General features: G+C 32.7%; 1 protein-coding gene across 1 annotated transcript in view; it reads right to left on the bottom strand.

The window, feature by feature from the left end:
• The window catches only part of CREBBP (CREB binding protein), a 164,088-nt gene that overhangs the window by 72,462 nt on the left and 72,000 nt on the right, over positions 1–19,626 (bottom strand). Inside the window, exons 3-5 of the mRNA XM_051967730.1 lie at positions 15,628–15,804; positions 2,894–3,143; positions 377–490 (exon numbers count right to left, since the gene is read on the bottom strand). Coding sequence (XP_051823690.1) covers positions 377–490; positions 2,894–3,143; positions 15,628–15,804 — 541 coding nt within the window. The remainder of the gene's footprint in view (positions 1–376; positions 491–2,893; positions 3,144–15,627; positions 15,805–19,626) is intronic.

Here is a 19,626-nt window from a genome sequence, read left to right as displayed (position 1 = left end):
ATCCTATCTTCCACATGCAATGCTATCTTATTCTAAATAGCTTACTTAAATTCAAAATCTGAGGTTGATTTGTCTCTCCAAAAGAGGTACAATGGGTGGAACTTCGGGTCAGGTAAAAAGGTTAACTGTAATTCCGATTTCACTTTTTTATTAGCCCAAACCTAAATATAAGAATACATGAAATTCCAAAATGCTGTTTTAGAAAAATCTCCTACATTGCTATGTAGCATAAAGCTAAATCAATAATATTAGTTCTAGATCGTACATTTCCATGACACTTTATGGTCAGCAGTATCCTCCACTTTTTCTTTTATAGATGTTAACTTCTATGAAAAATTTCTAAGTTTTATATCCATCTTTCCCAATGATCACTTACGTTGTTGATTTCGCTTGTCACTGGCATTTTTCAAAGGGAGACACACAGGACAATCATGCCGCGTGCAATTCTTCCAATGGGAGATGATTTGTCGAGAAGATGCACAATGGGCAACTATGACCAGAAAAACAATGAAATGTTACTTTGCATCCCAAATTTTAAACTTAGATTTACATTTAATTTTAAAAGTTTTAATAAAAATATAAGTGTGAAGACAGAGAGACAGATAGATAGATACAGATATAGATATAGATATGCCAGTTCTTGTAGCACTATTCTCACCAATCATTGGACCAAGATTTCAAATCAGAACCATCAAATGTTAATGAGCACTGATTCTTAGGATTTTTTAACCACCAAATTCTGCCTTATCAATGCTGAAGCACAGCAAAATATTACAGGTCCATACAGTATTAATGTCAGTTTACATTTTTTATCTGTTCTATGAGTTGCTGAGACAAAACAATATTATCAATTAGTGGTCAGCTTTCTGGTCATAAGCCACATAAGATGTAACTGAATTGGTCCTTAGACAGGAAATACACACAGTCTAATCATCAAGCACATACTTGAAGTCACACTTCCAAAACCAGTAAAAGTAACTAGATTCAGGCACCTATGAATTAAACCAATAAACAAAGAAGTTGGCACGAAATAGAAGATCGGTCAAAAGCTCCTCTTTAGGAAGCTAAGGTACTGGTTTCATTGTATATCCAAAGACATCATTTTGTGGGAATGGATGGTATGTAGTCAGCTCTATCCACTGGATCACTCAACTACGCTAGTAATTGAGTATTCAAACTAGTAAGATCATAAATCTAAATTTCCATAAAGATAAAATAGCAATTAATATTTAATTAAGGAAAAAAAAAAAAACAGTTCAAACTCAATTGGTATAATGTGTTCCAAGTGTTTGTAAAACAGTTGTTTGAAATTCAGCACTTAATTTCTCATGAAAACATTATTAATGGTACTTAGGTTTAGGCCAACAAAACTCAATTTAAATTGTTAAATAACTGAGCTATTGAGCATTTTGAATGAAGAACAGTATCAAACAATACTATCACATTATTATTATTATTATTATTTTTGCTGAGGCAATTGGGATTAAGTACTTTGTCCAGGATCACAAATCTAGGAAGTATTAAGTGAATGAGACCAGATTTGAACTCAGGTCTTCCTGTCTTCAGGGCTGATGCTCCATCCACTGTATCACCTACCTACCCCTTATCAAACTACTATTATATAAAACAAAACAAATTTTTTGGAAGAAATTTTTAAAAATTGATCTTAAGTGATGATATTTAACGAAATAAAGGATGAGAAAGAGAAAGAATTACATAGTTAAATTCTTAACATTACTCATATGCCTGACAAACATGGATCACAAATGGAAATGATAAGAAGGAACAGAAAGGGAAAGATAAATTTTAAAATGAGCAGTGAAGAAGAAGAGATTGTTCTCATAACAACTGGACAAGGGATGAGAGAAAGAAAAAAAGATATTTATGTACATGTGAGAAAATCTACTTCATGTAAAACTGAATGAACTTTTAAAAGTAAAATAAATCTAGCTGGCACATGAGAAAGAGCACAGAAGTAGGAAGACACAAGTTTAAATCCAATCTGAGAACAATTCCTGAGAAATCATTTAATTTGTTTGCCTTAGTTTCCACATTGGTAAATTGGTAATAGCAGCAGCTACCTCCTGAGGTTGTTGTGAAGATGAAATGAGACATATTTCTAAAGCATATGGCAAATAATAGATTGCATATAAATATAGGTGTTGTGACAATAAAAGGAAAATTGACGAAGTACAAATAAGCAAGATCCCCTTCAAAATTGGGCCAGAAACATAGGTTGAACCATGTCACTTTTAATGCTCAGCAAAATTAACTTACAAGGAAGTTTGGTTGGTTTTCGAAGTAGGGAAGGAGGTACATCTAGGACAGGATATATAATGGTAGCTGGGTTTATTCATTCTAGATATCTGAAGATCAAATGTTCATGATTTAGATTAAAGTCTATGATTCAAAAGAAAATCTGAGAAATCTACCTGCTAAACATGTTGCAAATATGACAAACAAAATTTGTGATAAAGATAACAAAATACATCATACCCTGTCTTTATGTTAATTACTGTGGTCTAAAAAAATAATATTCTAGAAGACAGGTACTTTCAATAGAAACATTATAAACAAGTAGCAAAATACAGGATAGCATTTTGCAAGAATGTCACAATGGACAATTTGGGGTTAAGAGAGGAAAAGGGGAAAAAGAACATAATTCTGAATACAAAATACAATGTCCTATAGGAATTTCACCTGATGATCTTGAAAAACTATGTCTCATTCTTCTATCCAGCAGCTAATTATTATAATGGTACTCACTACCTGATGTTAAGATTATAGAATTGTAAAAACATTTATTTGGGCTACTTCAAATATAGAACCTTAAATATAGAAAAAATTTCATGGCAACTTTTTTGGAAGTGGGATTTTAGATAAATACACTTACCTTGACAAGCTTTCCCAGCCTGACAATGTGTCATGTGATTTAAAACATTTTTCATGGTTCGACAGTGTGGCAGAGAACAGGCCCGAACCTCTCCATTTGCTTGTTCTCGTCGCTGACATTTATGAGCATGAAGCAGGAGTACCAGCTGCTGCTGTATCAGTTTGCGTTTCTCAGGATCTGCAGTAGGTCCAGTCGCCATTGCTTGTGTTTGTACAATTCCTACTTGCTGTACCTGTGTTTGCATTTGAGACTAAAATAAGGAAAAGAAATTTAATGAGTCAAATGCTAAAATTCATGATTTAAAAAGGGATAATCATTAAGGATGAAAGTCAAATTAATTATATCATAACCTATTCTCTGTAGGTACCTTTTAAAAACTTGACCATTTTTCATATTCACTATGCCAAAAGGTATAAAAAGTAGGGATTGTTTAGGCTGCTACTTTTGTTGTAGTAACACTTAAAATCCTATGAATGAATTGATGTGAAAATAACTTTTTGCTTGGTCATATGAAAATACAAAATTTTTAAAACAAACTGCTAAAATGAAACAAAATGAGGCATTTTAAACAATTAGCTGAAAAAAAACCATATCACACATATTTATTGCCTATAAGAGATTTAGATGAGATAATTTATCAGTAGTTTCATTCTTTATCAAAGTATCACCAATTAATAATCTTTTGAGAAAAAGCTGCTTACAGTGATTAAGATGAAAAGAATTTAAATTTCCATCAAAGGAATTTCCAATATTTTAAGTGGTACTATTTTATTGTATTAAACCACAAGATACTTTATACTTCCTAAAAGCCTACCTCCAAGTTTCAAATTTACAGATGGAAGAAACCTGAGTGACTATCTAGTCCAATCTTCTTAGTACGTAGAAGTTCAGGGAAGTTGAGATTCATTAATAATTCATGAGAATTAAAATCATTTTTGGTTTAAGGGTTTTTTCCCCCAAAATATTTTTTAAAGAAAAGAGACATGTTTATATCTTTTTTTTTTTTTAAATACCTAAGAGAAAGGTCCCAAAGCACTACATTTCTCACTTTGTGGCTCAATACTCTAAATTGTTAAATATGCAAGCAAAATGACCTCCTATATAGAAAAGAGGAACAAACAGAAAGATAAAGATTCTGCACACTATATGTTATGAGGAAGTTGGTGTTCGTTTAACTTCGGAGAAGAGAAAACTCAAGAGGTCTAAATTTGCAAATATTTGAAAAGCTGTCATGTCAAGGAATGCACATCATAAAATCTAAGCAGCCAAACACAATGAATAAAGTTACAGCAAAACAAAAAAGAGCTGCCCAAACAGAAACAGGCTGTATTTAACACAAGTAAAAATAATAATAGAAAAGATGAGATCTCTTCAAGAAAAATAGACTCATCAAGAGAACGTTTCAGGCAAAAATGGGCATGATAAAGATAGAAATAGTAGGAATTTAACAGAAGGAGAGATTAAGGATTAGTGGTTAAGAATTCACAAAAGAACTATACAAGAAAAATCTTTATATTACTGATAACTATGATGATATGGTTACTGATGTAAATAGAACCAGACATCCTAGAAAATGAAGTAAAGGGACACTATAGTGGAGGGGATGGAATTCCAGATGAGCTATTTAAAATCCTAAAAGATGATGCTGTTTACCAGTAAATTTGGAAAACTCAACAGTGTCCACTTGATTGGAAAAGATCAGTTTCTATCCCAATTCTAAAGAAGGGCCATGTGAAAAGAATATTCAAATTACCAAACAACTGTGCTCATTTCACATACTAGCAAGGTTATGCTTAAGATTCTACAAAATATAAGATGATGACTGGCTTTGTTTAATGTCTTATGAAATTTTCACAAACAATCCAAGCATAATTATTAAGAACATGTGTATTAAGTTGGATCAAAGTAGAATAAAAAATTTATGAATTAAAAAAAGGAAAGAAAAAAGAAAACTGGGTTTGCAATATGCCAACTGAGAATTACCTGAATAGCAGGCTGGTTTTCAAAGAGACAAAGGAACTAGAGACCAAAGATCTACTTCTGCTTCACTGACTATACTAAAGTCATTGACTGTGTGGATCACAACAAAATGTGCCATGTTCTAAACAGATGGAAGTACCACATCATCTTATTTGCCTTTGAAAAACTGCAAACATGGAACACCTATTAGTTTAATACTGGAAATAAGAGTGCAGACAAGGCTACATATTGTTACTTTATTTAACTTATATGCAGAGTACATCATGCAAAATGCCAAACCTGGGTGAATTGAAAGTTAGATTTAAGGCTGCCAGGAGAAATATCAAGAATCTCAAATATGTAGATATCACCAATCTGATGGCAAAAAGTGAAACAGAATTAAGAAGTTTCTTGCTGAGGGTGAAAGAGGAAGAATGTATGTAAAAAGCTGACTTGAAGTTTAACACACACACACACACACACACACACACACAAAAAAAACCTTAAAAATTAAAAAAGAAATAATGGCAACTGGTCCCATCACCTCTTGGCAAATAAGAGGGCAAAGAAAGGAAGCAGTGTCAGATTTCATATTCTTGGATTCAAAGACTGGTACTGAAGCCGTTAAATGAAAAGATGCATGTTTCTTGGAAGGAAAAGCTATGGCAAATCTGAAAAACGCATAGAACCACAGAGATATCACTTTACCCACAAAGATCTATATAGTTAAAGGTATGATTTCTCCACTAGCAATGTGTGACCATTATGTTGGATTATAAGAAAAACTGGGCACTGCGAAATTGAAGTTTTCAGATTATGGCATAGAAGAAGATTTTTGAGTCTGTTGGACAGAATGGAGGTCAAATCAGTTAGTAATTAATGAAATCAATTTAATCTATTTACTAGAAGGTCAAATACTAAAGCTGAAGCTTAAACATTTTGGTGCATATTGCAAAACAGGATTCACAGGAAAAAAACCCTGATGTTGGGAAAAATTGAAGGCAAAAGTAAAAGATAATGGCAGAGGATGAGATGGATAGACAGAATCACAGAAACTCTTGAAAGAGATATATATTAGATTTAACATATAGTTTAACATATTTCACATGTATTGGATTACATCCTGCTATGTAGGGGAAGGAAGAGAAAATTTGGAATAGAAGGTTTTGTAGGGGTCAATATTAAAAAATTACCCATGCATATGAGGAAGGAAGGAGGAAGGGAAAGAGTGAAGGAAAGGAGGAAAGGAGAGGAAGAAGAGAGGGAGTGAGGGAGAAAAGAAGAAAAGGAGGGAGGGAGACAAGGAAGAAGGGAAGGCGAGAGGGAGGGAAGGCGAGAGGGAGGGAAAGAGAGAGGGAGGGAAAGAGGAAGGAAGAGAGAGAGAAAGGAAAGAAAGGAGGGAAAAACAGAGGAAGGAAGGAAGGGAGAGAGGGAGGGAGGGAAGGAAAGAGGAAGAGAGGAATGGTCAATGTTGAAAACTATCCTTGCCTATATTTTGAAAATAAAAAGCTATTTTTTTAATTGGATTTTTTTCTGGTTACACATGCAATTCTTTGCCACTACAAAAAGAGCTGCCATAAACATTTTTGCACATATGGGTCCTTTTCCCTCCTAAAAGGTTCCTTTTAAATACTAAGGTTTTATTCCTATATTGTTAAATCAAATCAAAGTCACTCTACTTTGAGGATACTAGCAACAACATTGCAGTGTTATAAAATTAGAGCTAGGAATCTACTACTTAGCAAAAGGTTTAGTTATTTTTACCATCAAAGTTCTATTAACAAATGACTTTTCCTGCTATATTCCATTATATAATCAAAGATAAGTTGTATTTGGAGGGAAGAAACCCAACAACTAACTTGGGTAGCTGTTGGAATAAAACAGCATACAACAATAGTACTACCAAATGATATAACAAAAAAACCAAACAACCAACACTACCACAACAACAACAACAAAAAAAAAAAATCACCAAACCCCACAACAGTTTTAATATTAATAAAATTATTTTCTCATACTCAAATCACAAGTTAATATTAACAATTAAAATGAACTAATAGAATAGGAAAGGAAAATGACAAATGTTGGAAGGAATGTGGGAAAAACGAGTCAATACATTGCTGATGGAGTTCTCAATATCACTACTAGATCTGTCTCTCAAGAGATAAAAAAATCAAAAAGGAAAAGGACCTATATGTACAAAAAATATTTATAATACATCTTTTCTGGGGGCAAACAATTGGAAATTGAGAGGATGTTCCTCAATTGAGGAATGGCTGAATAAATTGTGGTACGTGATTATGATGGAATACTACTGTCTTGTAAAAAAGAAGAACCTGTAAAGATTTCCATTAGCTGATGCAAAATAAAACGTACTGCATACAAAGTAATAACAATATAGTAAAATGGTCAGATGTGAATGCTATAATTATTCTTAGCAATACAATGAATTAAGACAACTCTGAGGGACTTATGATTTAAAAAAAAAAAAAATGCTATCCATACCCAGAAAAAAGAATTGATGGTTTCTGAATACAGATTGAAGAAAACTTTTAAAAATATTCTTTATTTTTCTTGAGGGTTTTTTTTTTTTGGTCTATATTTTCTTTCCTAATGTGACTATTATGAAAATATTTTGCCTGACTACACATGTATAACCTATATAGAATTGCTTACCTTCTCAATGGAGGGCAGGGGGATAGGGAGGAGGGAAGAGAAGAGGGTAAGAATCTGGAACTCAAAGTTTTAAAATTGAATGCTATAAATTTAAACGTAATAATAATATAAAATAAGCAAAAATAACAGGAAAAATAAAATTCTACTCTTTGCAATATGACTGTTTTCCATGAGACTCATTGGCTTTCAAAAATTCCAACTGTGTTCAGTGTATAGTTTAATCATCAAAAGCAAACTTATTGGATCCTCCTTCTAATTATATTATTTCTATTAATAATATACTATTATCCCCTAAGAAAAAGACATTTAAAAATTGTTTGATGTTTCGTTTTTCAGTCAGATCCAACTTTTCATGACCACATTTTCCTTGGAAAGTTACTGGAGTGGTTTGCCATTCCCTTTTCTAGCTCATTTTTTACAAATGAGGAACTGAGGCAACCACAGTTAAGTGACTTGCTCAAGGTCACAAAGCTAATAAAAGTCTGAAGTCAAATTTGAATTCAGGAAGTGTAATTTTCTTGCCTCTAGCTAGAACCACCATTCCATCCATTGTGCTATCTAGTCAGTTCCCTAGACTAGTATAAAAAGGGATTAAGCCATCAATGGGTGGGAAAATGTGTCACATCTCACCTTCCCAGTAACAACCAATCCTGGGGCTGTTCTCAAACTTAACTCCTCCTATTTTATCTTCTAACTTTCTTCCACTCTGACTTCCTTTAATTCTATAGGCTTCTATTCGTCCCACTTGAGATCTGGCATCTGCTCTCCCATAGCAGCAGCTGTCATTGAGAAAATTGTCCCTCCTTGTCCCCTCAACATATCTATCTTAGAAAACATAAGTCAATCCTTCATCCTTTTGTTCAGGTGGAACAAAGCAATTCCTCTAAGTTATAACCTATCATCCTCGATCTGTTACATTATATTTTTGCCCTGAAATCTACCATACTTCAAAATTTCCCTATTATTGGTGAGATTACTACCCTATTTTCAGGCACTCTGATCTCACAACCACTATGTCATTCTCCACACCTCATTTTTCCTCACTCTACATAACAAATCATTTCTCAAATACTGTCCACGACAACTTTTCTATTTGTCCCCCCTTCTTTTTACTCATAAAGCTACCATCATCTCTTGCTGGAGATATTTCAATAGCCTGTAAATTGTTTTCTGGCTCAGGTCTATCCAATCTCTTATCTATCTTCCATATAACTGCCTAAGCATGCTCTAAATTGCAACACTGACCATATCACTTCTCTATTCAATAAACTCTAATGGTTCCCTACAGAATCTAAAATCAAATATTCACCTCATTCTTTAAAAAATCTTTTATCTTCTCATTAACATTTTAAAATGCATGCAATTACTGGTATAACGGCATGTGTATGTAATTTTAATTAAGTAAATGTATTCATATTGGGAGTAGTCGCACAATTTTTTCCAAAGAGTTATATGATCAAAAAATCTGGAGACTACAGTTGCAACAAGTATTCCAAACAGTCTTCTTGTGTCCAATTACTTCTTTCTATCATCCATACAAAAGATTTACTCTTCTTAATATGTAGTTCTGTTCATTTCATTTTCTGGCTCAGAAACCTTTAATTAATTCCCACTGCCTGTTTACAGAATAAAAGTCCAATCTCCTCTGTTCCAGCATACTTTTCTAGCCTCATCTTACCTTATTTCTTTCTAAGTTTTCTACATCATAAATTCTAAACAGGGAAGGATATCTTAAAGTGCTCTTATCAAATTGTCTCATGACAATTTCAGGTGCAGAGATATTCAGAATTACACTGGTTACATTAGGCAGGGCCTAGATTCCAAAGCAGATTCTGTGCTTCCCAATCCAACTTATTTTATACTAAACTATGATGTCTCCAGCCAAATCAGACTAGTACTTTTTGAGCACTTCATTCTCATAGATCGCCAATCCACACTCCAACTCTGCTTGTAAAAGTAATTTTCTTTACCTGGAGGGCTGTATTCTCCTTAAATTTAATGAATAAATTTTAAATTTTATTTTCATTACGAATTTAAAGATCATGATTTATTGCAATATACAAAACACCCCAGAAAATGCAGACTATATTCAAAGCTGAATACTTATTAACTAAACTTCACTATTTCACTTTTCTGTGACACCATCTTCACTTTTCTGTGACACCATCTGACCTTTCTTTGTTGCTTATTTTATGAATGTTTCACTGTATTCTTTTTTTTTTTTTTGCCTCACTATCATTACTTATTCTCCCCCCCCTACACCCCTTACTCTGCCCTCACTTCATCCCCCACAAAAAAAAAAAGTATATAGTTAAACAAAACAAAATTTGAAATTGTCTTACTCAAATCAGGGTCACAATTGGTGGTCTGATGAAACCAATGGACACTTCTTCAAATGATTATTTTAAAATGCATAAAATATGTATGATTGCAAAAGAAAATAAATTATATGAAACAATTTTCAAAATATTTTTTCTAAGTTCATGAATCTCACTCAGGTTAAGAATCCCTTGCTCTAGTCAGTCTTTCCCCTTCCTGCCAGGAAACATGATTAATCATCATTAGTTTTCTAAAGACATAACTGCTTGTTGCATTAGAGTTAAGTCTTTCAGAGTTATTTTCTTTTTATTCCTTTATCTTTAATAGCCATTAATTTTTTCCAAATATATGCAAAAATAATTTTTAGCATTTACCTTTGCAAAATCTTGTGTTCCAAATTTTTTTTCCCTCCTTTTCCCCCTCACCCCTTCCCATAGACAGCAAGCAATCCAATACAGGTCAAACATGCAATTCTTCTAAATGTATTTCTATATGCTATGCAAGAAAAATCAGATCAAAAAGGGAAGGAAAGAAGGGAAGGAAAGAAAGGGAGGGAAGGGAAGGAAGGGGAGGGAAAAGAAGAAAGGGAGGGAAGAGAGGGAAAGGAGAAAAAGAAAGAAAGGGAGGGAAGGCAGGGAAAGGAGGGAAGGAAGGAAGGGAGGAAGGGAAGAAGGGGGGAAGGGGGCAAGGAGAGAAGGGGAGAAGGGAGGAAGAAAACAAACAAACAACAAAGACAAAGTTTCCACAGTTCCCTTTCTGGATGTGGATAGCTCCTTCCATCACAAGTCTTTGGAAATTCTTTTGAATCACCTCACCGTTGAAAAGAGCCACATTGCAGTTGATCACATAATCTTCTTGTTGCTATGTACAATGTTCTCTTGGTTCTGCTCATTTCATTTAAGTCAAAGTTATTTTCCTTTAAGCTTGCTGTAGTAATTACATAAACTGTTCTCCGGGTTCTGTTCACGTCATTCTGCATAAGTTCCTATTAGTATTTCCAAGTTTCTCTGAATCCATCTTTTCTATCATTCCTTGCAGCATAATAATCTTTCATAATTTCTTCAATCACTCCTCTTGTTCATGCTTTTTGAAATATTTCTTGATTTTCTAGCCTCCCCAATCTAATCAGAAATGCACTTAAGCTCTAAATTTTATATTTTCCGTATACTTATTTTTTCACGTTTCCAATCGTTAGAATAAAAGATCTATGAAATGTAGACTTGTTTTTTTTTTCTGTGATCCTACCATCTAGCAATGTGTACTACATATACTAAATGTTTCTTAAAGATTTGCTAAAGTGAAATAAACTCATCTTTTTAGAGAATCTGAGCACTGTTCTATGTAACTAAAAAAGTTTTAAAAATTCACAATAAAGTCATTAAAAACTTTATCCAGTTATTTAACATAGTAAAGGACCTTAATTTAATCTTCCTCAGCTTAAAATATTCTTGCTCCTTGCAACACAGAATGACAGAAGCAGAAAAGCTTGAAGGAATTTCAGAACAAAGAATGCTTGTCAAAATGGAAGAAAATTTAGAAACTATCTATTCAATCCAGTAAGTTGGACCAGTAGATTGTTTTTACATGGAATCAAAAAATCAATAAACACCCTAACTTTTATCAATTGGGACTCTCTTCAGCTTCAACAAAATATACAGTATGATTCAATAAATACAAAAACTTATATTCTGTAAACTGATTTATGTTTTGCAGCTATATTGTTGTTTTTCAAGTGTATAAAAGTGCTATTATGATTAATAAAATACACATTCCTTTGAATTACTCTGAATTCATGAAATCTATTTGGTCACATGGTTTCTCAATCAATGGATATTATGAAACAATTATTAACCATTAAACTACAAGAATATTTTACATTAAAAGAGGATTCAACTCTATACTGTTCAAGTCTAATCCTTTCGTTTTAAAGGAGAAAACTGATGTCCAAAAAAGAAGTACAAATGAACTGCTCAAGAGCACACAGCTAACAAGTACCAGGTTCAAATACAAAACCCAAGATTTCTGACTCTAGATCCAGTGTTTTTTCCTTTGTACCAATATGACAGCCAAATTATTTTCTTGTATATATAGGCAAAGATATTACGGTGACAGATTATATATAATATCTGGCCCATAGTAGATGCTTAACAAATGCTTTTTGGTTGATCTGATTATCTTCACAAATAAGAGATTGTAAAAAAAATTAGCTTTAAGAATTTTCATGCTGAAGTTAAAATTTAAGGGAGGTTTAGTATATGCTCTCCCTAAGAGAGATCTTTAAAAATGGTTAATGATTAGCCCCAAATCTTTTAAATTAACCATTATAAAGACAAAAGAAAACTATAAGAAACCCCAATATTTTGACACTAAGGAATCAAAAATATTTCATAGCTAATTATTTTAGATTAATAATTACTTCCAAATTTTTCTATGTATTACTAATTTAATCAATGAAGCAGAATTTTTAGATGATGGAAGAATTTCATAATTTCTAAAGAAACTACTACTATATTTGAGGTGAAAAAAGTAAGATTTGTAAGCTTTTTTGAGAATCTCATTCAAGAGGCCCAGTATACATGAAATTCATATGAAGAAAATTCTATTCTGATTCTGTACTGTAGTTAAGGTATCTAAAAGGGCAAATAGTATACAAATGATCAGGGTATGTATGACATAATAGGCTTGAAAGAAACTTAATTCCTTTGATTTCTAGAACATGAATCGACACAGGCAAGAGTCAAAAAGAGAAGGAAGAATTTGTGTATCTACAGATATTTAGTTAGCATGTATATTAAACATCACTGCCTATTTAACATGTGAACTGTAGGCTGTAGAGACTATATGGTAAATCATAGAAACCATTCCTGTAGTTAAGGCACCTAGATAATTAAAAGAGAAATAGGAAAAAATGATATAAAAATATATGATGAAGCCAATTTTTAAAAAAGTTGTTTATCATAGAGTTGAAAGGGAACTGAGAAGTCATACCATGTGAACCCATAAAGAAGCAGGAATCTACTCTAAAACATCCCTGATAAGGGTAAACTAGATTCTGCTTGAAAATCTCCAGCTGATAGGGAACTCAGTTCCTTGCAAGACAATCCTTCTGGTTTCTGGACAGTTATACTTATTAGAAAGTTTTTACTTATGCTGAGCTGCTATTTACCTTTCTACAACTTCCAATCATTGCTTCTACTCCTGCTTTCTAGAGTCAATCTAAAACCTCTTTTCCACAAGAAAATTATTTTCAAGATTTGAAGTTAGCAGACATTCCCAAGTCTCTTCCTTTCAAAAACAGAAATCTGTAGTTTACTATGAAATATAAGAATCTTCATATGGCACAACCGAGTTCCCTCATTTTCCTTTAGATTCACTATACCTACTGAAAATGGAGCACCTAAAAGTTGATTCATGATGTAGTCTGATCAGGGCCAAATTCAGTGTAACTATTTACGCTCCTTTATGTCTAGACACAACACTTTCATTAATGCAAGCTAAGAATGAGTTTGTTTGTTTTGCTGTGTCCATAACTGATGACTGATTTTGAACTTGTGGTGCAATGAAACTACCAAGTTCTTTCTATATTAGCTGTTGTCTAGTTCAGTCCCACCTATCTTAGCATATGACCTCCCTAAGAGAGATCTTTAAAAATGGCTATTGACTAGCCCCAAATCTTTTAAATTAACCATTATAAAGACTATTCTAATGAAGTTCTAAGAACTAATGAAATTCTAATGAACTAAAAAGTTCGCTTTTTAAATTAAATGTAGGAATTTGCCTTTGTCTTAATTAAATTTTTATCTATATGATATAAAAGCTATGGTGAGATTGCCTGATGGACCTTTTCACATGTTATAGAGGAAAGTAATATAATATAGAATGGAAGCACAGGAATGGCTTTCATTCCAGGGACTATGTGAAATCTCAAGAAAAGGTTACCTGAGTAGAAAGAACAAATAGCTTTGTGTACTAGGAACATAACTATATGCTGATAGAAAAGAACATGAAGATAGGAGAGTCAAATGGTGGTTGCAAAACTATTTCTAATTAAAAACTTAAGTTTTACATTCTTGTGGTGGGGGAAGGAACGAAAAATAATCTCCACACAAATATACATACAAAATAAATGTAAGATAATTTAATTTGGAGAGCACCAGAAACCAGGGATATCAAAAAAGGTTTCTCATAAAAAAGTTTTTTCAGAACTATGGAGACAGAATGTATATTATTTTCATTTTTAAAAAAATGTCCTTTTTCTTTCTAATCCCTTTTGTTGTGATTTTTCTTTCATAACATGACTAACATGAAATAGGTTTAAAATGATTGTACATGTATAACCTATATCAGATTGCATGCTGTCTTGGGAGGAGGTGGGAGAAAGGAAGGAAGAAAAAAATTAGAAATTCTCAATCTTATAAAAATGAATGTTGAAAGCTTTTTACATGCAACTGAAAAAAAATAGTACTGTGGAAAAGTAAAGAAAATAATCTCAGCTAAGATTAGAAGGAAAAAAATGATTCTAAGAGACAAAAGAAGGTAAAATATCTAGAATGGAGGACAGTATATATAAAGACAAAGATGAGACAGTGTTATGTGTGAGGAACTGTAAGATCAGTCAGGATTCACCTCAGAATGCAAAAAGGGGAGGGATATATAATAAACAAGGTCAAAGAGACAAGTTGAGTCTAGGTTGGGAAAGGTTTTTATAAGTCGAACAAGAGAATTAAACTATTTGGAGAACATGAGGCAGGGAGATCAATTAGAACCTGTAAAAAGCGTGGATGAAAAGTGCTAAGAATTGGCAATATTTGTTAACTTTTTTCGCTATGTAGGCTGAGTGAAAATATGAAATCATAGATAGCATCCAGTACTACAAATCTAGATATGTGAGTTGGAGAGGTATCATAATGAGAAGTAAGAGGGTTTATGCCTCAGAAAACAGAAATCTAGAAAACAAGGATTAGGCAAGCAGTATCAGTAGGAGTTTGATAGCTATAAGCAAAATACAAGTTGACTGGAGTTATATAGTAACAGTACAACTTCCAAAAAGGTTATGAGTAAAAGCTGCATATATCATAAGTATCTTGAATTTTCAAAGTTTCCATGTAATCTAGACATCCAATAAGTTTAATTACCATAGACTATATCTTATAGTCCAATAAAGAGTTTTAATTTTTTAAGAAGGATAACATTTCAAATTGGTATAATGTTTCTATTATACTGAGTCTAAATGGCACAAGAGAGGCATCATTCCTACTTAAAAATGGAAAAATTGAAGACACAATGGTACTACCAAAATCATCAAGTCAGGTAAATGGCGCAAATCTATAGTTCTATTAAGATAAATGCTGTGTGTATGTCTTTGTACATGTCCCAGGTCAATGGGTCAAAATAAATCATATTTATAATCAATTGGCAGTAAATAAGCGTTATAAGATTCAGCCATCATATCTCAGGGTTCTGATTACTGAGCAAGATGTTGCAGTTTAGAAAATGTTTTCAAAGACATTAACTTTCTACACAGCAAAAAGTACCAATAAGAACACAAGATAAGCACTTTGGCCATGTTTGTTTCTCTTTTACATTTTAGATTGGCAAAGAACTTCAAAAGCAATTACTGGACTGTCTAGCCAAGAGACCAATTAACTTTTCTTTCTGTCCCTCTTCAAATTTCATCATTATCATATAATAAATAATTTTCTTACAATTAATTCAGGAAAAAATATTAAAAACAACTTATTTCAGAAGAATTAAAATATCAAGAGCTAATAAAAACTCACCATATTTGGCACATTGGTAACTGGAGTATTTTTGATGTCAGTAGGAAAGGGTGGCAAACTGTTCACCATGCCTGGTTTGCTTGATAATTGAGGATTTACTCCAGTAGCTCCCATTTGTTGCCCTCCAGTCTGACTAAAGGGTTGCCCAAATGGACTTGTGTTGCCAGTCATTCCCATCTAGAACAAAAACAATATGTCACTTATTAAGATGTGAATTAAATCAAAAGAAAAGGAAATGAAAAATTTTGTGGTCAAAATAATAATTTTCTATTTAAGTTCACCTCAACTGTAAATAATATCAATTAATCAACAAGTATCAGTCAGGTACTGTTTAAGGCAATTGCCACACAAATACAAAGAATGAAGCAAGCCCTATGGACAATGAACTTACACACACACACACAGCTTATATATACATAAAAATATATATTATAAATAAAATATGTATGCAGGATAAATATAGGTAATTCATGTACACATACATGCATATTCATTAAGACATTAAATAAATGGTAGATTATGGAGAGTGCTAGCAGTTGGAAGGATCAGAAAAGTTTCATGCAGAAGGTGGTATTTCAACTGTATCTTAAAGGAAACAAAATTCTCTTTGGGGTAAAGGTAAGGAAGGAGCACATTGCAGGCTTCAGGAAAAAGCAAAAGGAGGGGATGGAATAGGATGAATAAGGAACAAGAGAAAGCCAGTTTAGTAAGAAGGAAGAGTAAGAAAGGGAAAGTAATAGCTGATAAAGCCGGAAAGATAGGTTAAAGCCAGATTGTCAACATTTTATAAAGTTAAATAAAAGAGTTTGTATTTTATTCTAGAGGCAACAGGAAGTCACTAGAGTTGGCATAAACAGACAAGTGCTTAAGAAAAATGGTATTGGTAGCAATGTGATGAAAAAAATTAGAGTGGTAAGAAGAAAACAAGTTAATAAGTATTGCAATAACCAGAGCAAAAGCTGATAAAGACCTGAATTAAGGGGATTAGTAGAAGTGGTTAGATTGAATAGATTTTGTAAAGGAAAAAATGGCAAAATTTAGCAACTGTCTGAATATGAAGAATGAGGGAAAATATTAAACGAAATACATGACAATAACAGGATTTCACACTTGAGACAAGAGATACCTCTGGTAGAAATCAATTAGTTTGGATGGAGAGTTGGGTTTCAGAGAAAAAAATGAGTTCTATTTTAGACATTTTGAGTTTAACTTGAAATCTTCGATAAAATAGGCAATGCAACTAAGGGGATGGGGATAAGCCAGGACAGAAGAAACTGGGATTGGATATGTAGTTTGGGGAGTTATATACTTAAATTTAGTAATTGATGAGGTTAGCAAGAAAAATACAGACTCAGAAGAAAAAAGAGACTAGAAAAGAATTGGGATTATCAGAGGTTATGCTTGGAACCTGCCAACAATCTAAACATATACAACAGCTACATCAAAATAATAGTTTTTAATCCTTGCTACCCAACCCCTCTTCCTATAACCAAACTTTACCACATCAACATGACAGCATCAAGAAAACATAATCCTTCACATTCTATTGCCACAGGACAACTTCTCATATAAATTTTAATATTTAATTGTATTGTCTAATTTAAGAACAGTTTGTCATTCATTTACTTCTTTTATAGTCTTTCACAACTTCTTGTACAGTCTATATGAAGTGGGTGCCCAAGAAAGTGAATAACAATTAGGAATTAAAGATATACAAAATTGAATTAGAGCTCTTTCCCTAAATCCTCCACTTAACACGGGCAGACTTGACATTTCCAGTCTCCCCAAATACCAATTTGCTTCTAGGATTTTACCCAGGTGGTAGGGAATTAAATAGTTAGGATCAGCATTAGAGTATAACCCAGAGTCAATGTTTCTAGTTGTCCTGTTTCAAATGGCCAAGACTAGATTACTACAGAAAAATGATGAAGATAGTCTCCCATAAATATAAAACCTATAAAAACTGGAGTAGTGGTCACCATATATACATATTGTAATCCTACATCCTTCCTACTGTTGAACAAAAAGTCACTTTATATTATTCCATGAAAATGGGATGAGGGCGGGGCGGGGGGAAGAAAGAAAAATAAAAATTTCCAATGAAGTAGGGTCATACAACTAAGAAGAAAGATTAGCAACAGAAAACTGTGAAAGAAAATTCAAGGAAATAGAAACTCAAAAAAGTACTGACAGAAGAATCGCTTATGAAACACACCATAAGCTTAAGAAAACAAAAACGATAGCGACAATGGCTATAAGAAAAATTCTTTGATAAATTGTAGAAATATGTACAGAAGAACTGAACATGTTTAACATATACTGGATTACTTGCTGTGTAGGGGATGGAGTGGGAAGAAGGGAGGGAAGAAAAAAACTTTGAACACAAGGTTTGGCAATGTTGAAAACTATTTATGCATGTGTTTTGAAAATAAAAAGCTCTACAAAAGAAAAAGAAAAATACTTGACAATTATCTATCTATATAACATAAGTATTTCCACCCCCTCATTCCCAAATGGTTTACATCCTAAATAATAAAATAAACTCCAAGCTTTAAACAGACAAGAAACTGTTAACAATTCACTTTGATGATTCACAAAAAAAAAAAAGGGAAAATAGGATTTCCACTGTGGTTCCAAGCTCTAAAGCCTATGATTCTATTAGGAAACTTGCTTAATTCATTAGGTTATTGTGGTATAATAATGAATTTTGTTTCGGTCTGAGTATAAACCAGTGATTTATTTCACTGGTATAGTAAACTCCTTTTACCAAAGCAAATGTACAAATGAGCTAAGTCTTGGAAATTTGCCTGGTTCCCTGAGATAGATTAAGTGACATAAAAACAAGGAGGTTAGGGGTAGCTAGGTGGTGCAATGGATAGAGCACCAGCCCTGAAGTCAGGAGGACTCAAGTTCAAATCTGACCTCAGATACTTAACACTTCCTAGCTGTGTGCCCCTGGACACTTGTCCAATTTAACACTTAACCCCAATTTTCTCAGCCCAAAAAAAAAAAAAAAAAAAGCAGGAGCCTAGATTTAACATAAAACTCAAAGTTAGGAAACAAATAGAGTAAAAATATGAGCAAACAAGAAAAAAATTTACTATTAACATACTACGGCAATAGACTTGCTCAGGATAGAAACTCAGAATAAAAGAATAACTACAACATTCAAAAGCAATGGTTAAGCAAAAATTCAAATAGAATTCCTGGAAGAGATGAAGAATTTGTTTTAAAAAAAAAATAGAAGAGTTTATAATGTTTTTACAAATTAAATGAAAATTCTCAAGGAAAAAAAGAAATGAATTATGAAAGAAAAATGGTAAAGAAAATTAATAGCTTGGCACATGATGAGGTAAAAACCTTACCTAGGAACAAACTCCCTGAGAGTTACAATGGATCAAAAAGAAGATAACGACTTAATGAGAGAAAAGGAAATTTTTATAAAAAGAAGTCAAAAGACTGAAAACATTTTTTAAAAATTAAATTATCTCATAGCAAAAAATAAGTGACCTGGAAAACAAAGCAAGAAGAGAATATTTAAGACGCACTGGACTACTTAAAGGGAATATTGAAAAACAAAATACTCTTTAGAAATCATTTATGAAGAAACTGAAAACCACCTCTAAGTCTGAGAATTAGAGGGTAAAGAAGAAAAAAATCTGAGTCATTTATTTCCCAAATGAAACTTCAAAATGCAAACTCATGAAAATCATATTCAAAATCCAGAACTTCCAAGAACAAATACATTAAAGCATCCAAAAACACACATGATTTAGCAGCCACTACAATAAAGGGAGCTGAAAGCTTCAGAATAAATATTCCAGAAGACTTTATAATCAGGAATAACTTATTTGGCAAACAGGATAATTTTACAAGGGGAAAACTTAGACCATTAAAGTTTTAAACTTCCAATCATTCCTGATGAAAAGACCAGAATTACATAAAAAAAACTCTGAAGTACAGAAACAGTAGTTTAGAAAAAATATAAAAATGAATGAA

This window comes from Antechinus flavipes, chromosome 1 (genome assembly GCF_016432865.1).
Source record: "Antechinus flavipes isolate AdamAnt ecotype Samford, QLD, Australia chromosome 1, AdamAnt_v2, whole genome shotgun sequence".
NCBI lineage: Eukaryota > Metazoa > Chordata > Mammalia > Dasyuromorphia > Dasyuridae > Antechinus > Antechinus flavipes.
Note: the sequence above shows the minus strand (reverse complement) of the source record. Positions and strands in the feature narration are given on the sequence as shown.